Here is a 20,966-nt window from a genome sequence, read left to right as displayed (position 1 = left end):
CAATTTTCATAATAAGATAATCTTCCACAGGCATCTGATAGACTCATCTTACAAGTTATTCTAGATTTTGTTCAGTTAAGAATTATCTATATCCATCACACCCAGTCTGGAATGGGCCATCCAATGTGTTTTGAAGTTGTGTAATATAACCAAAAGCTTGGCCTTATGAGCTCATTTACACTTTCCTTCTAGGGTGGACCAGAACTCCCCAGTTCTCTTGAAGGATCCAGTTCTTGGTGATGTGGGCAAAAGGAACAATCGAAGCCCTGCCCTGATTGCACTTTGGTACCTTGTTCAGCGTGGGGTCGTGCCCCTGGCCCAGAGTTTCAAAGAGAATGAGATGAGAGAGAATTTGCAGGTGATGAGCTCTGGCCCTTGGGGTTCTTAAATAGTATCCATATCCTTGCTTCCTTCAAATCTATCAGAATATGTTCAAGATCATGCTAATATTCCTAGAATTTCCTAGGCATGTAAGTTTTCAAATGCATTGAGAAATATGTTGTTTATGACATAAACCCATCATGACTTGACAGGTTTAGTGTTGGAAACAATGTAGAATTTGGTATGCATTTTCAGCCAAGTACTGTGTAATCCTTTCCCATGGACTTCCTTATTTTCTGAAATGAAGCATCTAGACTCAGTAATTTTGATTCTAGAAATTTCTTTTGTTTTTTATTGGATGTTTTATTTTTTTACATTTCAGATGTTATCCCCTTTCCCCATTTCCACCCAACCCAGAAACCCTCTATCCCATCCCCCCTCCTCCTGCTTCTATGAGGATGTGCTTCCACTCACCCACCTACTCCCACCTCCCTGCCATTGAATTCCCCCACACTGGGGCATCTACCTTTCATGTGACCAAGGACCTCCTCTCCCACCTATGACCGACAAGGCCACCCTCCCCTACATATACAGATGGATTCATGGGTTCCTCCCTATGTGCTCCCAGGTTTAGTCCCTGGGAGCTCTGGTTGGTTGATATTGTTGCTCTCCTCATGGGGTCACAAACCCTTTCAGCTCTTTCAGTCTTCTCTCTAACTCCTCCATTGGGAACCCCATGATCAGTTCAATGGTTAGCTGTAAGAATCCCACCTCTGTATATTTCAGGCTCTGGCAGAGCCTCTAAGAAGAAAGCTCTATCAGGCTCCTATCAGTCAGCATGCACTTTCTGGCATCCACAACAGTGTCTGCCTTTGGTGACTGCACATGGGATGAATATCCAGGTGGGGCAGTCTCCGGACGCCTCCTTCTTCAGTCTCTGCTCCACACTTTGTCTCCATATTTGCTCCCATTTGTATTTTGTTACTTTTTCTAAGAAGGACCAAAGTACCCACACTTAGTCTTCCTTCTTCATGAGCTTCATCTGGTCTTCATGTGTTGTATCTTGGGTATTGTGAGCTTTTGGGCTAACATCCACTTATCAGTAAGTGCATATCATGTGTGTTATTTTGTGAATGGGTTACTTCACTCAGGATGATATTTCCTAGATCCATCCATTTACCAAGGAATTTCATGAATTTATTGTTTTTGATAGCCGAGTAATACTCCATTGTGTAACTATACCAAATTTTCTATATCCATTTGTCTGTTGAAGGACATCTGGGTTCTTTCCAGCTTTTGGCTATTATAAATAAGGCTGCTATGAACATAGCAGAGCATGTGTCCTCGTTATATGTTGGAACATCTTTTGGGTATGTGACCAGGAATGGTATAGCTAGGTCTTCAGGTAATACTATGTCCAGTTTTCTGAGGAACTGCCAGACTGATTTCCAGAGTGGTTGTATCAGCTTGCAATCCCACCAACAATGGGGGAGTGTTCCTCTTTCTCCACATCCTCGCCAGCATCTACTATCATCTGAGTTTTTGATCTTAGCCATTCTGACTAGTATGAGGTGGATTCTCAGGGTTGTTTTGATTTGCCTTTCCCTGTTGACTAAGGATTTTGAATATTTCTTTAGGTGTTTCTTGGCCATTCAAGTTTCCTCAGTTGAGAATTCTTTATTTAGCTCTGTATCCCATTTTTAATAGAATTATTTGATTGTCTGGAGTCTAATTTCTTGAGTTCTTTGTATACATTGGTATTAGTCCTCTATCATATGTAGGATTGGTAAAGATATTTTCCCAATCTATTGGTTGCTGTTTTGTCCTATTGACAGTTTCCTTTGCTTTATAGAAGATTTGCAATTTTATGAGGTCCCATTTGTCAATTCTTAATCTTAGAGCATAAGCCAAGCATAAACAGTTATTCTGTTCAGGAACTATTCTCCTGTGCCCACGGGTTTGAGGCTCTTTCCCACTTTCTCTTCTATTAGTTTCAGTGTATCTGGATTTATATGAAGGTCCTTTATCCACTCAGGCTTGAGTTTTGTACAAGGAGATGAGAATGGATCCATTCGCATTCTTCTACATGCTGACCTCCATTTGAACCAGCACCATTTGTTGAAAATGCTGTCTTTTTTTCTCACTGGATGGTTTTAGCTCCTTTGTCAAAGATCAAGTGACCATAGGTGTGTGGGTTCATTTCTGGGTCTTCAATTCTATTCCATTGATCTTCCTGCCTGTCTCTGTACCAATACCACATGATTTTTAATCACTATTGGCCTGTAATACAGCTTGAGGTCAGGGATAGTAATTTCCCAGAAGTTCCTATATTGTTTAGTTAATAATAATTGTTTAATTAATAGTTTTCGTTATCCTGGATTTTTTGTTATTACAAATGAATTTGCAAATTGCTCTTTCTTACTCTATGAAGAATTGATTTGGAATTTTGATGGGGATTGCATTGCATCTGTAGATTGCTTTTGGCAAGATGGCCATTTTTACTATATCAATCTTGCCAATTCATGAGCATTGGAGATATTTTTGTTTTCTGTAACCCTTTTCAATTTCTTTTTTCAGAGACTTGAAATTCTTGTCATACAGATCTTTCACTTGCTTGGTTAGATTCACACCAAGGTATTTTATATTATTTGTGACTATTGTGAAGGGTGTCATTTTCCTAATTTCTTTCTCAGCCTATTTATCCTTTGAGTAGAGGAAGACTACTGATTTGTTTGAATTAATTTTATATCCAGCCACTCTGCTGAAGTTGTTTATCAGGTTTAGGAGTTCTCTGGTGGAAATTTTGGGATCACTTAAGTATACTATTATATCATCTGCAAATAGTGAAATTTTGACTTCTTCCTTTCCTATTTGTATTCCTTTAACTTTTTTTTTTGTTGTCTATTTGCTCTGGCTAGGATTTTGAGTACTATATTGAATAGGTAGAGTGAGAGTGGGCAGCCTTGTTTAGCCCCTGATTTTAGTGGGATTGCTTCAAATTTCTCTCCATTTAGTTTGATGTTGGCTACTGGCTTGCTGTATATTGCTCTTACTATGTTTAGGTATGGGCTTTGAGATCCTGATCTTTCCAGGACTTTTACCATGAAGGGATTTTGAATTTTGTCAAATGCTTTCTCAGCATCTAGTGAGATGATCACATGTTTTTTTTTTCTTTGAGTTTGTTTATATAGTGGATTACATTGATGGACTTCCTTATATTGAACCATCCCTGTATTTCTGGGATTAAAGCCTACTTGATCATGATGGATGATTTTCTTGATGTGTTCTTAGATTCAGATTGTAAGAATTTTATTTAGTAATTTTGCATTGATATTCATAAGGAGATTGGTTTGAAGTTCTCTTTCTTTGTTGTGCCTTTGTGTGGTTTAAGTATGAATGCAATTGTAGCTTCATAGGACAAATTTGGTAGTGTTCCTCCTGTTTCTATTCTGTGGAATAGTTTGAAGAGAATTGGTACTAGGTCTTCCTTGAAGGTCTGATAGAATTTTGCACTAAATCTGGTCCTGGGCTTTTTTGGTTGGGAGACTTTTTTTTTCTTTTTTGGGGGAGGGGGAGACTTTTTAATGACTGCGACTATTTCTGTAATGGTTATAGGACTGTTTATCTGCTTCTGATTTAACTTTGGTACCTGGTATCTAGAAAATTGTCCATTTCATCCATATTTTCCAGTTGTGTTGAGTATAGGCTTTTGTAGTAGAATCTGATGATTTTTTTAAAAATTTCCTCAGTTTCTGTTGTTATGTATCTCTTTCAGTTCTGAATTTATTAATTTGGATACTGTCTCTTTGCTCTCTGGTTAGTCTGGCTAAGGGTTTATCTATGTTGTTCATTTTCTCAAAGAACCAACTTCTGTTTTTGTTGATACTTTGTATAGTTCTTTTTGTTTTTACTTTGTTGGTTTCAGCCCTGAATTTGATTATTTCCTGCTGTCTACTTCTCTTGGGTGTATTGCTTCTTTTTGTTCTAGAGCTTTCAGGTGTGCTTTTAAGCTGCTAGTGTATGCTCTCTCCAGGTTTTTTTTTTTTTTTTTTTTTTTTTTTTTTTTTTTTTTTTGTAGGCACTTAGAGCTATGAGTTTTCCTCTTAGCACTGCTTTCATTGAGTTCCATAAGTTTTGGTATGATGAGCCTACACTTACATTAAATTCTAAAAAGTCTTTAATTTCTTTCTGTATATCTTCCTTGACCAAGTTGTCATTGAGTAGAGTGTTGTTCAGTTTCCATGTGTATTTGGGCTTTCCATTGTTTTTGTTATAATTGAAGACCAGCCTTCTGTGGTGATCAGTCTGTGTGTGATCAGATAGGAAGCAAGAAATTATTTTATTTTATTTGTATCTTTTGAGGCCTGTTTTGTGCCTAGTTTTATGGTCTATTTTGGACGAGGTACCATGAGGTTTTGAGAAAAAGGTATATTCTTTTGTTTTAGGATGAAATGTTCTATAGATATCTGTTAAATCTGGTTGTTTTATAACTTCTGATAGTTTCATTGTGTCTCTGTTCAATATCTGTTTCCATGATCTGTCCATTTCTGAGAGTGGAGTGTTGAAGACCACCACTATTATTGTGTAAGGTGCAATGTGTGCTTTGAGCTTTAGTAAAGTTTCTTTTATGAATGTGGGTGCCCTTGCATTTGGAGCATAGATATTCAGAATTGAGAGTTCATCTTGGTAGGTCTTTTATTGGATGAGTATGAATTTTCCTTCCTTATCTTTTTTATACCTTTTGGTTGAAAGTCAATTTTATTTGATATTATAATTGCTACTCCAGCTTGTTTCTTGAAACCATTTGCTTGGAAAATTGTTTTTCAGCCTTTTACTCTAGGTAGTACTTTACTTTTACTCTAGGTACTCTAGGTGTCTTTGTCACCTGTATGCAACAAAATGTTGGGTCCTGTTTACATATCCAGTCTGTTAGTTGATGTATTTTTATTGGGGAATTGAATCTACTGATGTTAAGAGATATTAAGGAAAAGTGATTGTTCCTTCCTGTTACTTTTGTTATTAGAGGTGGAATTATGTTTGTGTGTCTATTGTCTTTTGGGTTCATTGAAAGAAGATTACTTTCTTGCTTTTTCTAGGTGGTAGTTTCCCTCCTTATGTTGAAGTTTTCCATTTTTTTTGTAGGAGCTGGATTTGTGGGAAGATATTGTGTAAATTTGGTTTTGTCATCGAATATCTTGGTTTCTCCATCTATAGTCATTGAGAGTTTTGTTGGGTATAGTATTCTGGGCTGGCATTTGTGTTCTCTTAGCATCTGTATGATATCAGTCCAGGATCTTCTTGCTTTTATATAGTCTCTGGTGGGAAATCTGGTGTAATTCTTATAGGTCTGCCTTTATATGTTACTTGACATTTTTCCCTTACTGCTTTTAATAGTCTTTCTTTGTATTGTGTATTTGACGTTTTGATTATTATGTGACAGGAGGAATTTCTTTTCTGGTTTAGTCTATTTGGAGTTCTGTAGGCTTCTTGTATATTCATGGGTATCTCTTTCTCTAGGTTAGGGAAGTTTTCTCCTATACTTTTGTTGAAGATATTTACTGGCGCTTTAAATTGAGAATCTTCACCCTCATCTATACTATTATTCTTGGGTTTGTTCTTCTCATTGTGTCCTGGATTTCCTGTATATTTTGAGTTAGGAGACTTTTGTATTTTCATTTTCTTTGACAGTTGTGTCAATGTTTTTTATGGTATCTTCTGAACATGAGATTCTCTCTTTTATCTCTTGTATTCTGTTGGTGATGCTTGCATCTATGACTCCTGATCTCTTTCTTAGTTTTTCTATCTCCAGAATAGTCTCAATTTGTGTTGAGACCCGTGCTGGAGCCTCACTTTGGGCACCAAAATGTTGAGGACTACTCTGCCCCATATTGGGGGTTAAAATGTCCTGGACTACTCTGCTGCTCTGGTCCACGGGTCAGAGTCTAGCAAGAGAGAGAGTTGGGGGAAGAAGGGGAAGAGACACAAAGAATAGAGACAAGCCAGAGGGTCTATAGTCAAGTCTCGTTTACTGTTTCCCATTCACTATATTGACACACCTCCTATTGACACTATTACAAGGAAATCCTGGGTATTTATAAGCACAAGCAGGAGAACACAGGTGAAGACATTTTACCACATACACCATGCAGCTGGGGGACACTAAACAGCTAAACAAGCTATGTGGGATAAACAAGATGTTTGTCAGCGTGTGCTTCAGCTGTTGTAGGCTGTTGAAAAACAAGTCTCTATCAGGGTATATGGTTTGAGTTGGCTGCTAAGTCGATAGCTGCTTTCTAGCTGCTTTCTGCTAAAAGTTGGCTCCCAACAAATTTGTGTTTTATTTATTGCTTCTACTTCCATTTTTATGTCCTGGATGGTTTTGTTCAATTCCTTCACCTGTTTGGTTGTGTTTTCTTATACTCTTTTAAGAGGTTTCTGTGTTTTCTCTTTAAAGGCTTCTATCTGTTTACCTGTGTTCTCCTATATTTCTTTAAGGGAGTTATTTATATCCTTCTTAAAGTCCTCTATCATTATCATGAGAAGTGATTTTAAATCAGAATCTTGCTTTTCTGGTGTCATGGGGTATCCAGGACTTACTGTGGGGGGATAATTGGGGTTCTGATGATGCCAGGTAACCTTGGTTCCTCTTGCCTATGTTCTTATGCTTGCCTTTTGCCTACTGGTCATCTCTAGTGTTATCTGCACTCACTGTCTTTGGCTTCAGCCCGTCTCTCCTGTTATCTTGCTTGTGTCAGAACTCTGAGGAGTTTGGCTTTCTCTGTGATCTTGAGATCTTGGGTGAAAGAGCTCTTGGGACTCAGACTTTCTCTGAAATCCTGAATTTTTATGATTCTGAGTGTGTTAGAGCTCCTGGGAGCCTAGCTTCCTCTGGGTGTTGTGGGATTGGGTGTAAGCTATGATCCTGTGTGCTTTAGAGCTCCTGGGAGTCTACCTTCCTCAACTCTTCTCAGTGCAGTGGATCCTCTGCTGCTCTGAGTATAGTGATTCCTCTAGGATGGGTCAGGATTTGATGTCTTAATGGGAGCTTACCATCTAGGAGTCTTCTCTAGCAAAAAGGACCAAGCAAGGGGCTGAAGGGTAGTGGTATTTGATAGGGCAAGGTTTTGGTGGGTGATGGGTCCTGTGTGCTCCAGGCTCCCAGCTGTAGCTCTGTGGCAAAGGGTTGTGGGGGAGGTTTATTACCTGTTGCTCTGAGTACTGTGGTTTCTCTAGGATGGGTTAGGATATGGTGTCTTCACAGGAGCAGACCAGCTAGGAATCTGCCCCAGCAAAAAGGACCAAGTGAGGGTATTCTAGAAATTTCTATGGTTTTACTATTTTTTTATGTACTCAAATATTCTAATACTCATACAGATTCATATATACATTTATCCATCCATCCATCCATACACACACGTCTACATACATACACACACATGCATATATACCAGTCAATTGTATGTTCCTGTCATATTCATTTTACCTTGGTTAATTTTTTTAAATGTCAAGTAAGTATATTTTATTATACTATAACATATTTGAAGTTACTATAGAAACTAATTTTAAGTTGAAATTTAATATATAAAACTTTTATTTACCTTAGTGTTTGTTGATACTAAAAACTTGTCTTAGCCTGAACTTAGCCTGAACTTAGTGAAAATTATCTGTCTACACTGAGTCCCTTCACATATCTTTGAGGAACTAATGTACATATTCTCACGATGATGAGACCTCTCAAGCTCAGACGACTGACTGAGCTTTTCCTCAATTCCATATGCATTTCATACAGCTGACAAGTTTCCCAGGTTTTATTCCTGGACTTAACTCTAAAGCAAGACAATGAGAAGCCTTTTATGACAAACAACAGAGTTGATTCCCTCATTGGGTCTGTAAAGTTAAAATGTCCAGTGCAAGTTACACAGCAACTAAGATTCAAGGGGTAGAAAATAGAAACCACACCAACAGTGCTCAGACCAAGAACTGTGGATTATAATCAGTCTGCTGCATTTACATAGTCTCAATAATATTTATTATGTAATTCAGAAGTGTTTGCTGAATTATCTTCTTCCAATTTTTCTTGTTTTCATTCCTTTTTCATTATTTTCTGAACCAAGGGGACTTACTAGAGTCTTCATACTTTTACTATGTGATTGAGGTCACATCCTTTTGCTTGTTAGACAAGAGTCTACTTCCCTATCTTACCAAGGGTTTGTGTTATTTCCCCCTAAATTGTTCCCTAGAATGCAGTTGTTATGGGTTGTGAAATATAAATCCAAATATGAATCTAATTTTTAAATAACGAATTCAGAGTAATCACACTTGAGTTCTTTCCCTGTTCAATTAATTTATTTTCTCTCACCCAGCACCCAGATTGTACTTTGTATTAGATTTATCAGTTGTTAACCGTTGACAGATTTTCTTGTCTCAATCTTCATCTTTCTCTGTCTCCATATTTTTAAAGCACCTAACAATGTGTATGTTTTAAGATATGAGCATATATTGAAAATCATTTTACAGTTAAATCATCTCAATTTTAAATAAGAACATCTTTTAAAGCCAACTCTTTTATTCTACATGAGTTTGGTTAGGTCTTAACTTGCAGAACATTGAAAAAGCATTTACATTTTAATTATATATTGATGGATTATAGAAATCTAAATCTCCATACAAGACAATGATTTGTATGAGGTATTTCAAAAATTTTCTCTAGATTTCTTGGAAACTACAGACCATAGTCTTTTTATGATATCATCTTTTCTTTTCTCCCAAGACACTCTTGAGATTACCTCTTGTCTGTGGTGTTCTGCAATTTTAATATACCTCTAAAGCAATTTCTTTCATTTTTACTTGTTATTGTTTAACCACGAATGTTTTGATAAACAATGTTCATCATTTTTAGGAACATACTAATTACATTGCCTTTGATACACAATATGTGTGTCATTCAAATGCTAAGCCCTTTGTACTTTTCTGATAGGTTTTTGAATTTCAGTTGTCCCCTGAGGACATGAAAATACTAGATGGCCTGAATAAAAACTTTCGATACCTTCCAGTGACATCGTAAGTAATCCTGAGGAAGACCTCACCTTAATGTGTTTCAATTCAAGTAGTTTCTTCCCTCTTCCATTTGTACTGGTTCAGAAACTAAATGCCTATTTGTCTGCTGAAAGTTTCCCATGGAGATAGTTAATATAATATTTATTTCCAAATTTTTGAAATATGGACACAACAGCACAAAAGACAGAGAAAGTTTTGAAAGTCATATTTGAAAATAAGAAGAGAACCTTCCAGAAACAGTTTAAGAGCTTTAATAGCCATGCAAAGATCTTAATTTCCCTTCATAGTCTTATAGTTACAAGATTTGAAACTGGACATAGATTTGTTGTAGAATATTTGATCATGCTGTGAACCCCAAGACTGTGTTGTTTATTAGGAAACACCTATCTTTAATTCAAGAGATTTCTGCTTATTGTAAACAAGATTAAATAAAGTCAACCATAGATCAAGAAATAGAGGAAGCAACCAGTTGATAGAAAGTCAGTCTGAGAGTCCAGGGTTCAGTCCCCACATTAGGTACCAAATATTGTTTTGTTTTTAACAATATCTCAAACATTGAACTTTACCAATGAAGACTTGGGAGCCAGATGTTGGACTGAAAGCCTGCTAGCTCAGAGAGGCAGAGCAAGCATCCAGCTGACCTTCCTCCTAAGCTGATGTCTTAAAAGGAATCTTTCCTTGATGCTATCTCAAAAAAAAAAAAAAAATCTCTCAAACTGAATATCCTTTCCTTCCACTTCCTCTGCATCTCTCTATCTGTCTTCCTGGTTTCTTCTTATTTTCAATGTGTTTTTTTCTATGTTTACTTCCTGTCAGCTAGTTGCTTGCTCAGCCTCCTTACCTATGGTTGACTTTATTTAATCCTGCTTTCAATAAGCAGAAAGCTCTTGGATTAATGGAGTGCTAGAGCTGAGCCACATCTAACTAGAAACAGGGCTTTCCAGCAAGCAACTAAATCTTGAGGTTCACAGAGTAATCAAGTATCCTGCAATATAGATTATGAATGATGACAAAGAATGTACATATGCACATGTGTGTGCATATGGGCATATCTATCTCTATCACCTATCATGATCTAGCACTGTTTATCTATTATCTATCATCTGTCTGTCTGTCTATCTATCTATCAATCATCTATCTATCTATCTATTGATCAATCTTCTACCTATTTTCTGCTTGTGAAAATTTTTATTCTCAGTAGAAATAAATATGACAATGTTTGAAAGGACTAGAAGATCTACAATATAAAATTGGTGTATGTGTATATTATCATTACATTTTTGTTACTGTAGAGCAGAATAAAAACACAAGAATTGATGTAACTCAGTGATTGAATCACTGTTATAAATATTAAATATTTATTCCCAAATTTTAACAATTAATAATTTTTATCACTGCTTATTTTGGATTGTTATTCATACATAGATGTTTACAAATGTTGTTATTTTCTTGGACATGGAAGCCCTTTTTTTGTACTGACATTCTTTTTCTAACTCAATTTAATACATCATCATTGTAGATGATGGAAGTGAGTGAATAATTAATGGATTAATAAGAGGTAAACAGAAATGAAAGGGGTAGGCATCAGTGTGCATGGTAAGATGTTTTTGTGTTGAACTAAAGATGACATAATGCTTTTCTCCTTTTATTGGAGACTAAAGTTGGAAAGTGGTTTTGGCATTTCTTTCTTTGATTGATGCATGAAGGAAGCTAAGGGAGATGAATATGAACACTGGTCTTTGTGTTTTCTGTTCTAGGTGAAGGGACATTATTTTAAAAAATTATAAATGATATTTTAAAAACATTTCTTACAACACTTTGTAAATCACTAGAAATATCTCATTCTGCAACTAATCGGAATGAAACAACTAGCTTTCACCTTGATGGTGGCTGTCTAGATGTTACAGTTTTATATTCCAGGTACAGACCATACAGCTCATGTTTGCTCTCGTTTCCTGTTTAGCCTGGCTGACCACCCAGAATATCCATTTTCGGAGGAATATTAACATGGGGACCTAATCATGACTTCTGCCTGAAGTCCCTGTGTGTGGGTAGGGACTGGTGATGTGACCTAGATGCTGTTGGATGGACTCGTTGTTTCTGATCAATCTGGGTTGCTTAACAACTCACATTCAGCTGAAGCTTTAGTTAATGATCTCAAAGATGAGGAATATAATTTTGATGATGCTTTGAAATAAATATAAAATTTTCTCTTCAAAGAATATTCCTTTGGTTTTTTTTTGTTTTGCTTTTATTGTGTTTCTTGGATCATTATAACACAAAAGTAGCTTTGTTGGTAGTCGTAGGTGGTTTTATAAACATTTCAGGATTGGAGTAAGTAGTGTTTTCAGTTCGGGTAATGGCTGAGAGTCGGCCATTTATGAGTCAGCGGTCTTCAATGATTCAATAAGAACATACTGCACATTGTCCAGGAGTCTCAGTCTGAAAGGCTAGGCACATGTGACAAGATTAACCAACAGTGTAAGGACTCTCTCTAGCTGCTTAGCAGTCTTGGAACTGAAGAGTGAGGCATTCCTGAGGTAGGTTAGGCTAAAGAAGGGACATGAAAACCAGCTTAGTAGGATCATTAAAAGTCAGGATGGGGGACATCAGGAGGAAAGAGTTGATTATAGCTCTACCAAGGGATGATGTCAAGGTTGGGTATATATATATATATATATATATATATATATATATATATATATATGAATGAACTTTTAGGTATATAATATAGCGATGATTTTTTTTTTTATCTCTTAAAACTGAACTAGCCGGGCGGTGGTGGTGCACGCCTTTAATCCCAGCACTTGGGAGGCAGAGGCAGGTGGATTTCTGAGTTCGAGGCCAGCCTGGTCTACAGAGTGAGTTCCAGGTCAGCCAAGGCTATACAGAGAAACCCTGTCTTGAAAAACAAAACAAACAAACAAACAAAAAAACCTGAACTAATAGGACAGTAATTTATTGCTGTGTACATGGTGAAATTGTTCTTAATGAAGAACATTATTGTATACAGACACATCATTGTATACAGACACAGTTTTAGGGACAGAAGACCTAGGAGTTTATCATATAAGATTATGATAATTTTTATAATTTATACGAACTCTTTATATAATAGGGAGCTTTACTTATGGAATAACAGTTTTCCTGTGGTGATCGCAATTAATTTTTTTTTTAAAACATTGCTTTCAAATTCTCACCGTATCCCCAAGCTTCTCAGAGAGAGAGAGAGAGAGAGAGAGAGAGAGAGAGAGAGAGAGAGAGAGAGAGGTATTGATTTTATCAGTGTAGATTGTGGGCAGAATGTAGCAAATCTGAAGGTGCTGTACATGGAGAGGAAAATGTTCCATCTCTTTTCTTAGGTCCAGGACAGTCAAACAGAGACACTGATATGTAGTACAATGTAGGGTTAGCAGGGCTCGGGCTGCTCAGGGAGACAGGAAGAGGGAAGTTTTGACTGCTCATACCCTACACTGGTGAGGAGGGTGTTTGGCTGTAGGGAAGCTGCCTGACACAGCTCCTGGAGTGAGGAAGTGCACCCCAGGTTCTGAGGTTCAGCAGAAGGACAGGCGGAGCTGGCTTAGTGGTGGTCCCTAGGCCTGTGGGGAGGCCAGGACTGTCCTGGGACTGTCCTGTTCTCAGGCTCTTGGGCACTCAGGCAGCCTGGAGCGTGGAAGAGCTGAGAACTGGGCGGAGGGGGAGACAGAGGGGAAGCTCTGGCTGGTCCTGCAGGGATGAGAGTCCTTGGCTTCCTCAGCCAGGGGCTGGCTTGGCTTGGTGGTTGTGGCTGGAAGTGCAGAGAAGCCTGGTACAGGAGATTAGGCTGGCTCTTTAGGTGATTCCTTCTCCATTGCTCCCCACAGCATATCCCAATGAAAAGAGGTAATCAGTGGTTTTAAGACATTTATTGTCATGGTGGAAAGTGGATGAGTAAAACCATACTCCACTTCTCAAGGCAGGCCTGAGGTTAAATACTTTTTGCAGGGAGAAGTGTCTGCGAAGGAAAGCTTAATTGGCTAAGCCCTTTAGGCCTTTAGGTACCTCATTAAAATGGTGATCTCTTCTGAGGCTACGTGACCACAGGTCACATCCTGTGCCTGCAGATAGGTTTGGAGCTTTGCCCTTACCATGACTGATGGCCACAAATCTATGGAAGGCTGCAACTTTGTGTCGGGAGCCTAGTGTCTAGGAACCAGGCAAAATGCCTGTCGTCTCTTCAGGGTCACCATGGCTTCTAACCTTAGCTCAACCAGGAACCAGGCTGCCTTTCATGGCCCTACAGTATAATGTCTAAGCAGATGAACAGGGTACCAGGATTAAAAAAGAAAATATACAGATCTCCATACATATGGACAAAGGTGGAAATATTCTGGAGTTCAAGCAAAGGGACCTCAATAGTTACACAATCCACATTTGCCTTTCCGAAAGCAGATTGGAGGAGTGTAATAATGATCAAGGAAGTAACAGAAGAGTGTTTGTGAGTAAACACAGTTAACATAGAGTTAAGAATGTCATTTTCTGCTTGGGAAATTCCATTCATTCCCATAATTAAAGCCACAGCTTTTTAAGTTTTAAAACAATTTGAGAGGCCACCTGTAGGTGCAGGCCAGCAGAAGACATCCAGAGGTCCATTCACTTGTCTCTATGATGAGCAAGTATGTGGGAGAGAGATGAGAGAGAAGTGGAGTGTTTTGTGCGATATGAAGAGAGGCACAACTGGAGACATGAGAGTAGTGAGACACCGCCTTATGTGAATAGCCTGCTCTGCCACCTGAGACTATGGTGATTTCCAGGCCCATGCTGGAAGGCCTTATGTGGGTCCCTGGCCTACAGCAGCAGGGTCTGTGTGGGAGAGCTGACCCTAGTGGTAGGGGCACTAGAGAGCTGGCAGGCTGACCAACTCAGCTACTGTCCAGTCCTAGATCTTTAAGTTGACCTAGGGCTTTAAGTTGATCCACCTCAACATCTACAATGTCTATGAGCTGCTGGAGCTTGTGAATGGTCCAGGTCTTTGGGACCAAAACTGCAGGATCTTCATGACTTGGTGCAACAGGAAGATAACAAAGATGAGTCTTGGTGAGGATCCATTATTGATGGTATAGAAAAAACCAGAGGCCTTGGACCAGAGCAATGACATATTGTAGTGAACATTTGCAAGAAAAGCTGGTTGGGCAAAAGTGTATGCTGTGTGACTAAGCATCCATGGTGAGAGTTTTTTTTTCCATTTAATTTTTTTCTTTTTTCTTTTTATTTTTTTATAGTGGGGGATGTTACAAGACCAGAGAGCAGATACAGAACAACTGGAAGATGAGTGGGATTAAGGTACATGTTTGAAATTCACAAAGAATCAATAAAACTTATATTAAAATTATTTCATTCACTTTTAAAGATTTTAATATAATTAGTATAAACACCTTTCCTTCCCCCAAGCCCTCCCACATACCACATATGCCTCTGTCCCGGCTCTCGTTCAAATTCATGGTCTTTTAAAATTGCTGTTATATACTTATATTCATATATACAGATATATTTCTAAATAGATAAATACCCTTTCCTGAGTCTATACAATGTTACTTGTATACACATTTTTGGTTATGCTTGATATAGCATAACCAGTAAGTATACTCTTCCCTGGCAAAGACCCCTGCTCTCAGCCTTTCCTAGTTGTTTGTAAAGAAAACACTCTTAGAATTGAAACTGATAAAATGCTCTTGTAATGACTGGGATAGCAAATAGGACATAACACAACCATGTACATTCTGAACCTTCAGAAATAGTGACTTCAGAAATCAAACCTTTAAGTCTTTTTGATTTTATCAAACATATCATATAGCCATGTGACAGACTGGATGGTAACATGTTCCCTGCTCTTTGAAAGAAATTCATTAAAAGACTTTTTCATGTATTTAAACATTCTTTATTGATGTGAAATTTATATTCTTTCCCTTATGATTATTTCATATTTTGACAGCAGCACTTTAAATCATAGAGCATACAAATGTGCTAAAAATTTCAACCATGCAATGCTTCCCAATTCTTCTATAAATTATTCTGAGAGAGTCTACACATTAAATTAGATAGTCTTCTGTGATTTGACTATACTGATAGATTCTGATCATTGTGTAACAGGTGAAAGTCATAACAGGTGCTATGGTTTGGTTTCTACCTTGGCAAGAAGTTTACAACAGTGGTTAATCATTCTACATCTAATCATGACGCTAGTGCTCTTTTTACTGCAATGTTCTCACTACACTCTCATGACTAAGCACAATTACAAAGCAAAAATGTACTTGCCAAGTAAGGGAAGTTGAAAAGCTTATTTTTCTTGTCAATTTTCAACTTAGGTTCTTGAGAGTCAAAAATTCAGAAATAATCATCATTTTTAAAATACCCCGTCTGTGTGTATTACTGTGACCATATAGTGTAAGACATCTGACTGTTTCAATGCATGTCTGGTTAGGAAGAGGCTTTGTGGGCTGAGGAGGTGGCTCTGTGGATAAAACACTTTGTTGACTTACTTTTAAATTATTTTATTGGGTTCTTATACCTCTACTTCCCTTCCAATGTTTACCCCAATCCCTTCCAATCTCTCAGCACTAGGTGATAAGATAAACAAGGTTAGAAAGGTAAAGGGATGTAGACCTCTATAGGCTACTTTCTGCTGATTAGTGACTTCAAGTTTCTTGGGTCTAGTCCAATACTTGTTCACCAGGATATCTCCAAGTTCTTCTTGTCAAACTGCAAAAACTGTAAACAGGAGCAGTTGGGGAGCAGCAGAGATGGCTGCTGTTGCTGCTGCTGCTGCTGCTGCTGCTGCTGCTGCTGCTCCTCCTCCTCTGCCTCCCTCCTCCTCCTCCACCTCCTCCTCCTCCTCCTCCTCCACCTACTCCTCCTCCACTTCCTCTTCTTCTTCTTCTTCTTCTTCTTCTTCTTCTTCTTCTCCTTCTCCTTCTCCTTCTCCTTCTCCTTCTCCTTCCTTCTCCTTCTCCTTCTCCTTCTCCTTCTCCTTCTCCTTCTCCTTCTCCTTCTCCTCCTTCTCCTTCTTCTCCTCCCTCTCCTTCTCCCTCTCCCTGTCCCTCTCCCTGTCCCTCTCCCTGTCACTCTCCCTGTTCCTCTCCCTCTTCTCCTCTTCCTTGTACTCTTCCTTCTCCTCTTCCTCCTCCTCTTCCCCTTCATTCTTCTTCCTCTCCTTCTCCCCCTTCTTCTTTTCCTTCTTCTTAGCACTGCTTTACCCTCTCTGGACTCTGGCATTTACTTCTCAAGAGTCCCCAGAATTGAACTATCTGAGATTGGCAAAAATTATGCGTCTCCTAGGACACAAGACAATCATGGTTAGAACCTCTGGACAAACTGAAGAAGCCCCACATCCCACACCTGGAATTAAAACCAGAAACATACTCACACAACATAGCTGCATTTTTAAAGAAACCAAAATTCTCACAACAGTGCTTGATGTGTACGTATAAGGATCTGGCTTCAGATCCCTAGAATCCATGTAAAAAGCCTGTGTGTTACTGTGTGTCTATAATCCCAGTCTCTCTAGAGTAGGGTAGGAGACATGATGGGAGAATCCCTGGATGCTTGTGGATAAGCTAGTCTGGCATGCTCGGCAGTTTGAAACAAGGCGGCAGTTAAGGAACAAGGACTGGCTCCTGCGGTTGTCCTGTGATCTCTGTGCTGAGGCATGTGTATACCCGCACTCACACATGTTCATGCACATATCATGTACACTCAACATCCACACAGAAAGATAAAACAAAGGATTCATGGTGACCCCACACACAAAAACAACCAAAGTAGGAGGTAAATGCATCCTAGTCTCACAAATGTTAACTTATTATTTAATAAATATATTGCCTAATTTACTATGATTGAAAGATTCTAAAAAATTTATAAAGTATGTTTCTTTATCATGATATAGTAATGTATTTAGGAATCCTAATTCATATAAAGAAAGTAAATTGGTTTGAGCTCTCTGGTACATGTAGACTACTGTTTTAAGTTCAGCTCCTCTCATGATGTTGCTTGAAAATGGAACAAGTTTAGATGTAATAATTTCTGTTACTCTTGTGTTTCACAAAGAAAAAAAAGCAGTATCTGTTCAGCCAGAAGTGTGACAGGAAATGAATTTCACATATCAGTTTGTGGAAATTCATGAGGAACCAGTAGTGGTGGTGTTGTCGCAGGATCAATGGAAAATAGATGTAGACTGGGTGAAGACCCAATCAGTTTGCCCAGTAACTTGATTTTGCTTCTCAGTTTCTTCAGGTTAGGACCATGTAAAAACAGAAGACAACATGGATAGAGTTTGCTTCTGTTGGTTATTCTGGGAACTCTATTCCCCTATTATTGTTGATTGTTCAGCTTGGTACAAAAATGAAAATCGCCTGTCTAGAGAACTGGCTGTTGGCTTCCTGGATTCAATACTGATTGCAATGTGACAAGGGTGGATACCATATTCACATGGATTCAGGAAATATTTCTTCCTTCTAGGAAGGCAAGATCCAGAAAAATAAATGTGCTAAATGCTAATGAAGATAAGATACATAAAATATATGATGAATCGTCCTGCAGGTTTGTGAAGTAGCTTCAGAATCTTGCAGTAGATGCTGGACCTGGGCTATAGAGAACCACATGCATCACTCTCTGTTGGGTTTCAAGTGGTAAAAAGGTTTCACTCTGAGATGAAGTGACCAAAGTGAAGGGTTTACTAGATTGAGAAGAAGTTTATTCAGGTTTTGTCCCCAGAACAATCAGTTGTGTGATAGGGTGATGGAGTCAGTTTCTAGCTACTGAGGATGAGGTTGATTTCTAACATGGTCTTCAGTGTCTGAGCCAAACTTTCCACTTGAATTTTCCAGTTGCTGACACGTGGTTTGCCTCTTCTTTGTGATTAGCTCCTTTTCCTTTCTTGCCCAGGCTCCAGATTCCTTGAGTTGGCATTGTCACTGTTATTAGATCTTATGATGGCTCAATATTAAACAATAGACTCAATATGGTAATGGTACCTGGCCCAAACCATCACATCAGAAGAGTCTTAACAGAATGCCCAGCTGGATTTGAGGCTTTCAGGAAGGTGGGCTTACCTCTTAGCAGGACTTCAGTCTGTTTTGTCTGACAATCATGCTTGTCTTTATGATAAGACTCGTACATCCTCTCTCTTACTGGGGATCTGCCTTGTGGCTACAACAATGTGCATCTTACCTCTCTCTCTCCACCACCACCACCACTATACCAATACTCCCTTTGGGTACCAATTTCAGTTTGCTTATGTTTCTTAGCTGTCTTATCACCCTATATTTTAATTAGGGTTTCTATTGCTGTGAAGAGACAACATGACCACAACAACATGACCACAACAACATGACCACAACAACTCTTATAAAGGAAAATTTTTAATTAGGGCTGGCTTACAGTTCCAGAGGATTAATCCATTATCGTCATGGCAGGAATGATGATGACATCCAGGAAGACATGGTTCCAGAGAAGTAGCTGGGTGTTCTACATCTTGATTCTCAAGTAGCAGAAGGATACTAACTTGAGCTTCACTGGGTGTAGCTTGAGCATATAATACCTCAATACCCACTTCCACTGTACCTTCCAACAAAGCCACACATACTAATAGTTTTACTCCTTGTGACCAAGCACTCAAACACATGAATCTATGGAGGCCATTTCTTTTTAAACCACCTCACCCTATAACTTTTTGTTTTGTTACTTTTGATGTTCTTCCAAACTTTCTCACTTGGAAATAGAGTGTATTTTTTATTGTCAGCCTCTTCCTATTCATCATGTCACATGTAAGTGGCTTCTAATTTTCTACTGGAGACTAGGTGTCTCAGATTCAGACTTTCATATCCCAGATATGCTATCCCTGTTAATGAATAAATGGCACCTGTAATTAGTCTGGCAAATAAATAGGAATTTAAAATATATATATATATATATATATATATATATATATATATATATCATAAAGACTACGTTTCAATTATAGACACAAATATCTAAAGAGTTTTATGTTTAATTACGAGTATGGTACCAGAATATTTTGACTTACATCTTTTTATTTTTTTTATTTTGTTTCCAGTTCTTTATCTCAATTAAAAAATGTAAAGAAGATAACTTGTGGGAAGCCATGGCAAGGCCTTACTCTTGGCAAACACTCACCCTTGGTTCTCCTACCTACTATTCTTCTTTTGGCTTACCTTCCATGATTCACTTTTCAGTTCTCAGAACTTCAAACAAGGCCTCATAGCAACCTACCTTAGTAACCCTTCCTCCTGATCTTTAGATTTAGACAACATCCTACTAGATAGATGTTTTTATAACCCCTGCTAACAACAAGGCTTTGTAAGAATAACTTAGTTAGACCCCACAGCTGTAACTAGCTTCCTCCACCTGCAAAGCCCTCTTTCCTTTCCTACCCCTCCCAATATCCTGTTTTCAGAATATGTAACCTGTGTGAACAATGAAATCTTTGTCAGCTTGATCATACTTCTTGACTTGCTGTGCCTTTTTATTTTCTTGTGCATCTCAGTCCTCTCCGCAGGGTCTAAGGGTCCCACTTGATTGTGCAGCTGGCCTGGATAATAACTAACATATGCTTTGAAGAGAAATAATAGCATACATATAATTATGTTATAAAAATTTTAATAATGCTGAAGTTTTACACAGTTGAGTTATAGGGAGCTTTTAACAAATAAAGCACACAGAAGTAGATTTTTATGTACTAGGTTGTTTATAATCAAATGGTTATAAACTTTATAAATTTATAAACTTTATAAATTTTTCATATTTTTTATATTCGAGGCAAGTTGACATTCTTAGAAATTGACTATTATAGGAAATTAAAAATACTAAGTTTAAGCTATTTTTGTTTTATTGTAATAAATGTTTAACATTTTTGTTAAAAGTTTTGGATCTTTAATAGTCTTAAGGATTATTTAGGTTTCTATTTATGCTGAAATATTTATTTATTTACTCACTTTACATCCCAATATCAACTTGCCATCTTTTTCAAGTACCCCTTCACACAGAACCTACCCCCTTCCCTTCTCTCTTTTAAAGGTGCCCCCTCGGGGCTGGAGAGGTGGCTCAGTGGTTAAGAGCACTGACTGCTCTTCCAGAGGTTCTGAGTTCAATTCCCAGCAACCACATGGTGGCTCACAACCACCTGTAATGGGATCAGATGCCCTCTTCTGGTATGTGTGAAGACAGCTACAGTGAACTCATAAATAAATAAATAAAATCTTTAAAAAAAAATAAAGGTGCCCCTCTAGGTATCACACACCCACTATTTGCTACACACCTTCCTCCCCTGGGCACATCAGGTCACTACAGGACTAGGCTCATCCTCTCCCACTGAGGCCAGACAAAGCAGTCTGTTTAGACAGGTGGGCAACTGATTCAGGGACAGACACCCCTACTCCTGTTTTGGGGAGACTCACATGAAGCCCAAGTTGCTCATGTGCTACATATGTAGAGGGGACCTAGGTTCAGCCCATGCTCACACTTTGGTTGGTGATTCAGTCTATGGGAGTGCCACAAAGTTTTCTGCTTCCACCTTTTTGTGAGTTCTGGGGGTT

The 20,966-nt window shown here is 38.3% G+C and overlaps 1 protein-coding gene across 10 annotated transcripts in view; it reads left to right on the top strand.

Annotated features, from left to right (window-relative positions):
* Window positions 1-20,966, top strand: part of LOC117713780 (aldo-keto reductase family 1 member C13-like) — a 54,694-nt gene that overhangs the window by 4,824 nt on the left and 28,904 nt on the right. For 6 of the 10 annotated variants that reach the window (XR_013112254.1, XM_076939398.1, XM_076939400.1 and 3 more), the window contains exons 7-9: window positions 193-358; window positions 9,299-9,381; window positions 14,640-14,700. Coding sequence is in view for 6 of the 10 variants with exons in the window: in XM_076939398.1 (XP_076795513.1) it covers window positions 193-358; window positions 9,299-9,381; window positions 14,640-14,700 (310 nt within the window). In the remaining 4 variants the exon portion in view is untranslated. Of the gene's footprint in view, window positions 1-192; window positions 359-9,298; window positions 9,382-11,341; window positions 11,601-14,639; window positions 14,701-20,966 lie in introns of those variants that run through there. The other 4 variants (XR_013112257.1, XR_013112256.1, XR_013112255.1 and 1 more) reach the window with 2 other exon arrangements.

The sequence above is a fragment of the Arvicanthis niloticus genome, chromosome 8 (genome assembly GCF_011762505.2).
Source record: "Arvicanthis niloticus isolate mArvNil1 chromosome 8, mArvNil1.pat.X, whole genome shotgun sequence".
In the NCBI taxonomy this organism is placed as follows: Eukaryota; Metazoa; Chordata; class Mammalia; order Rodentia; family Muridae; genus Arvicanthis; species Arvicanthis niloticus.
This window is presented reverse-complemented; position numbering and strand designations above follow the sequence as displayed.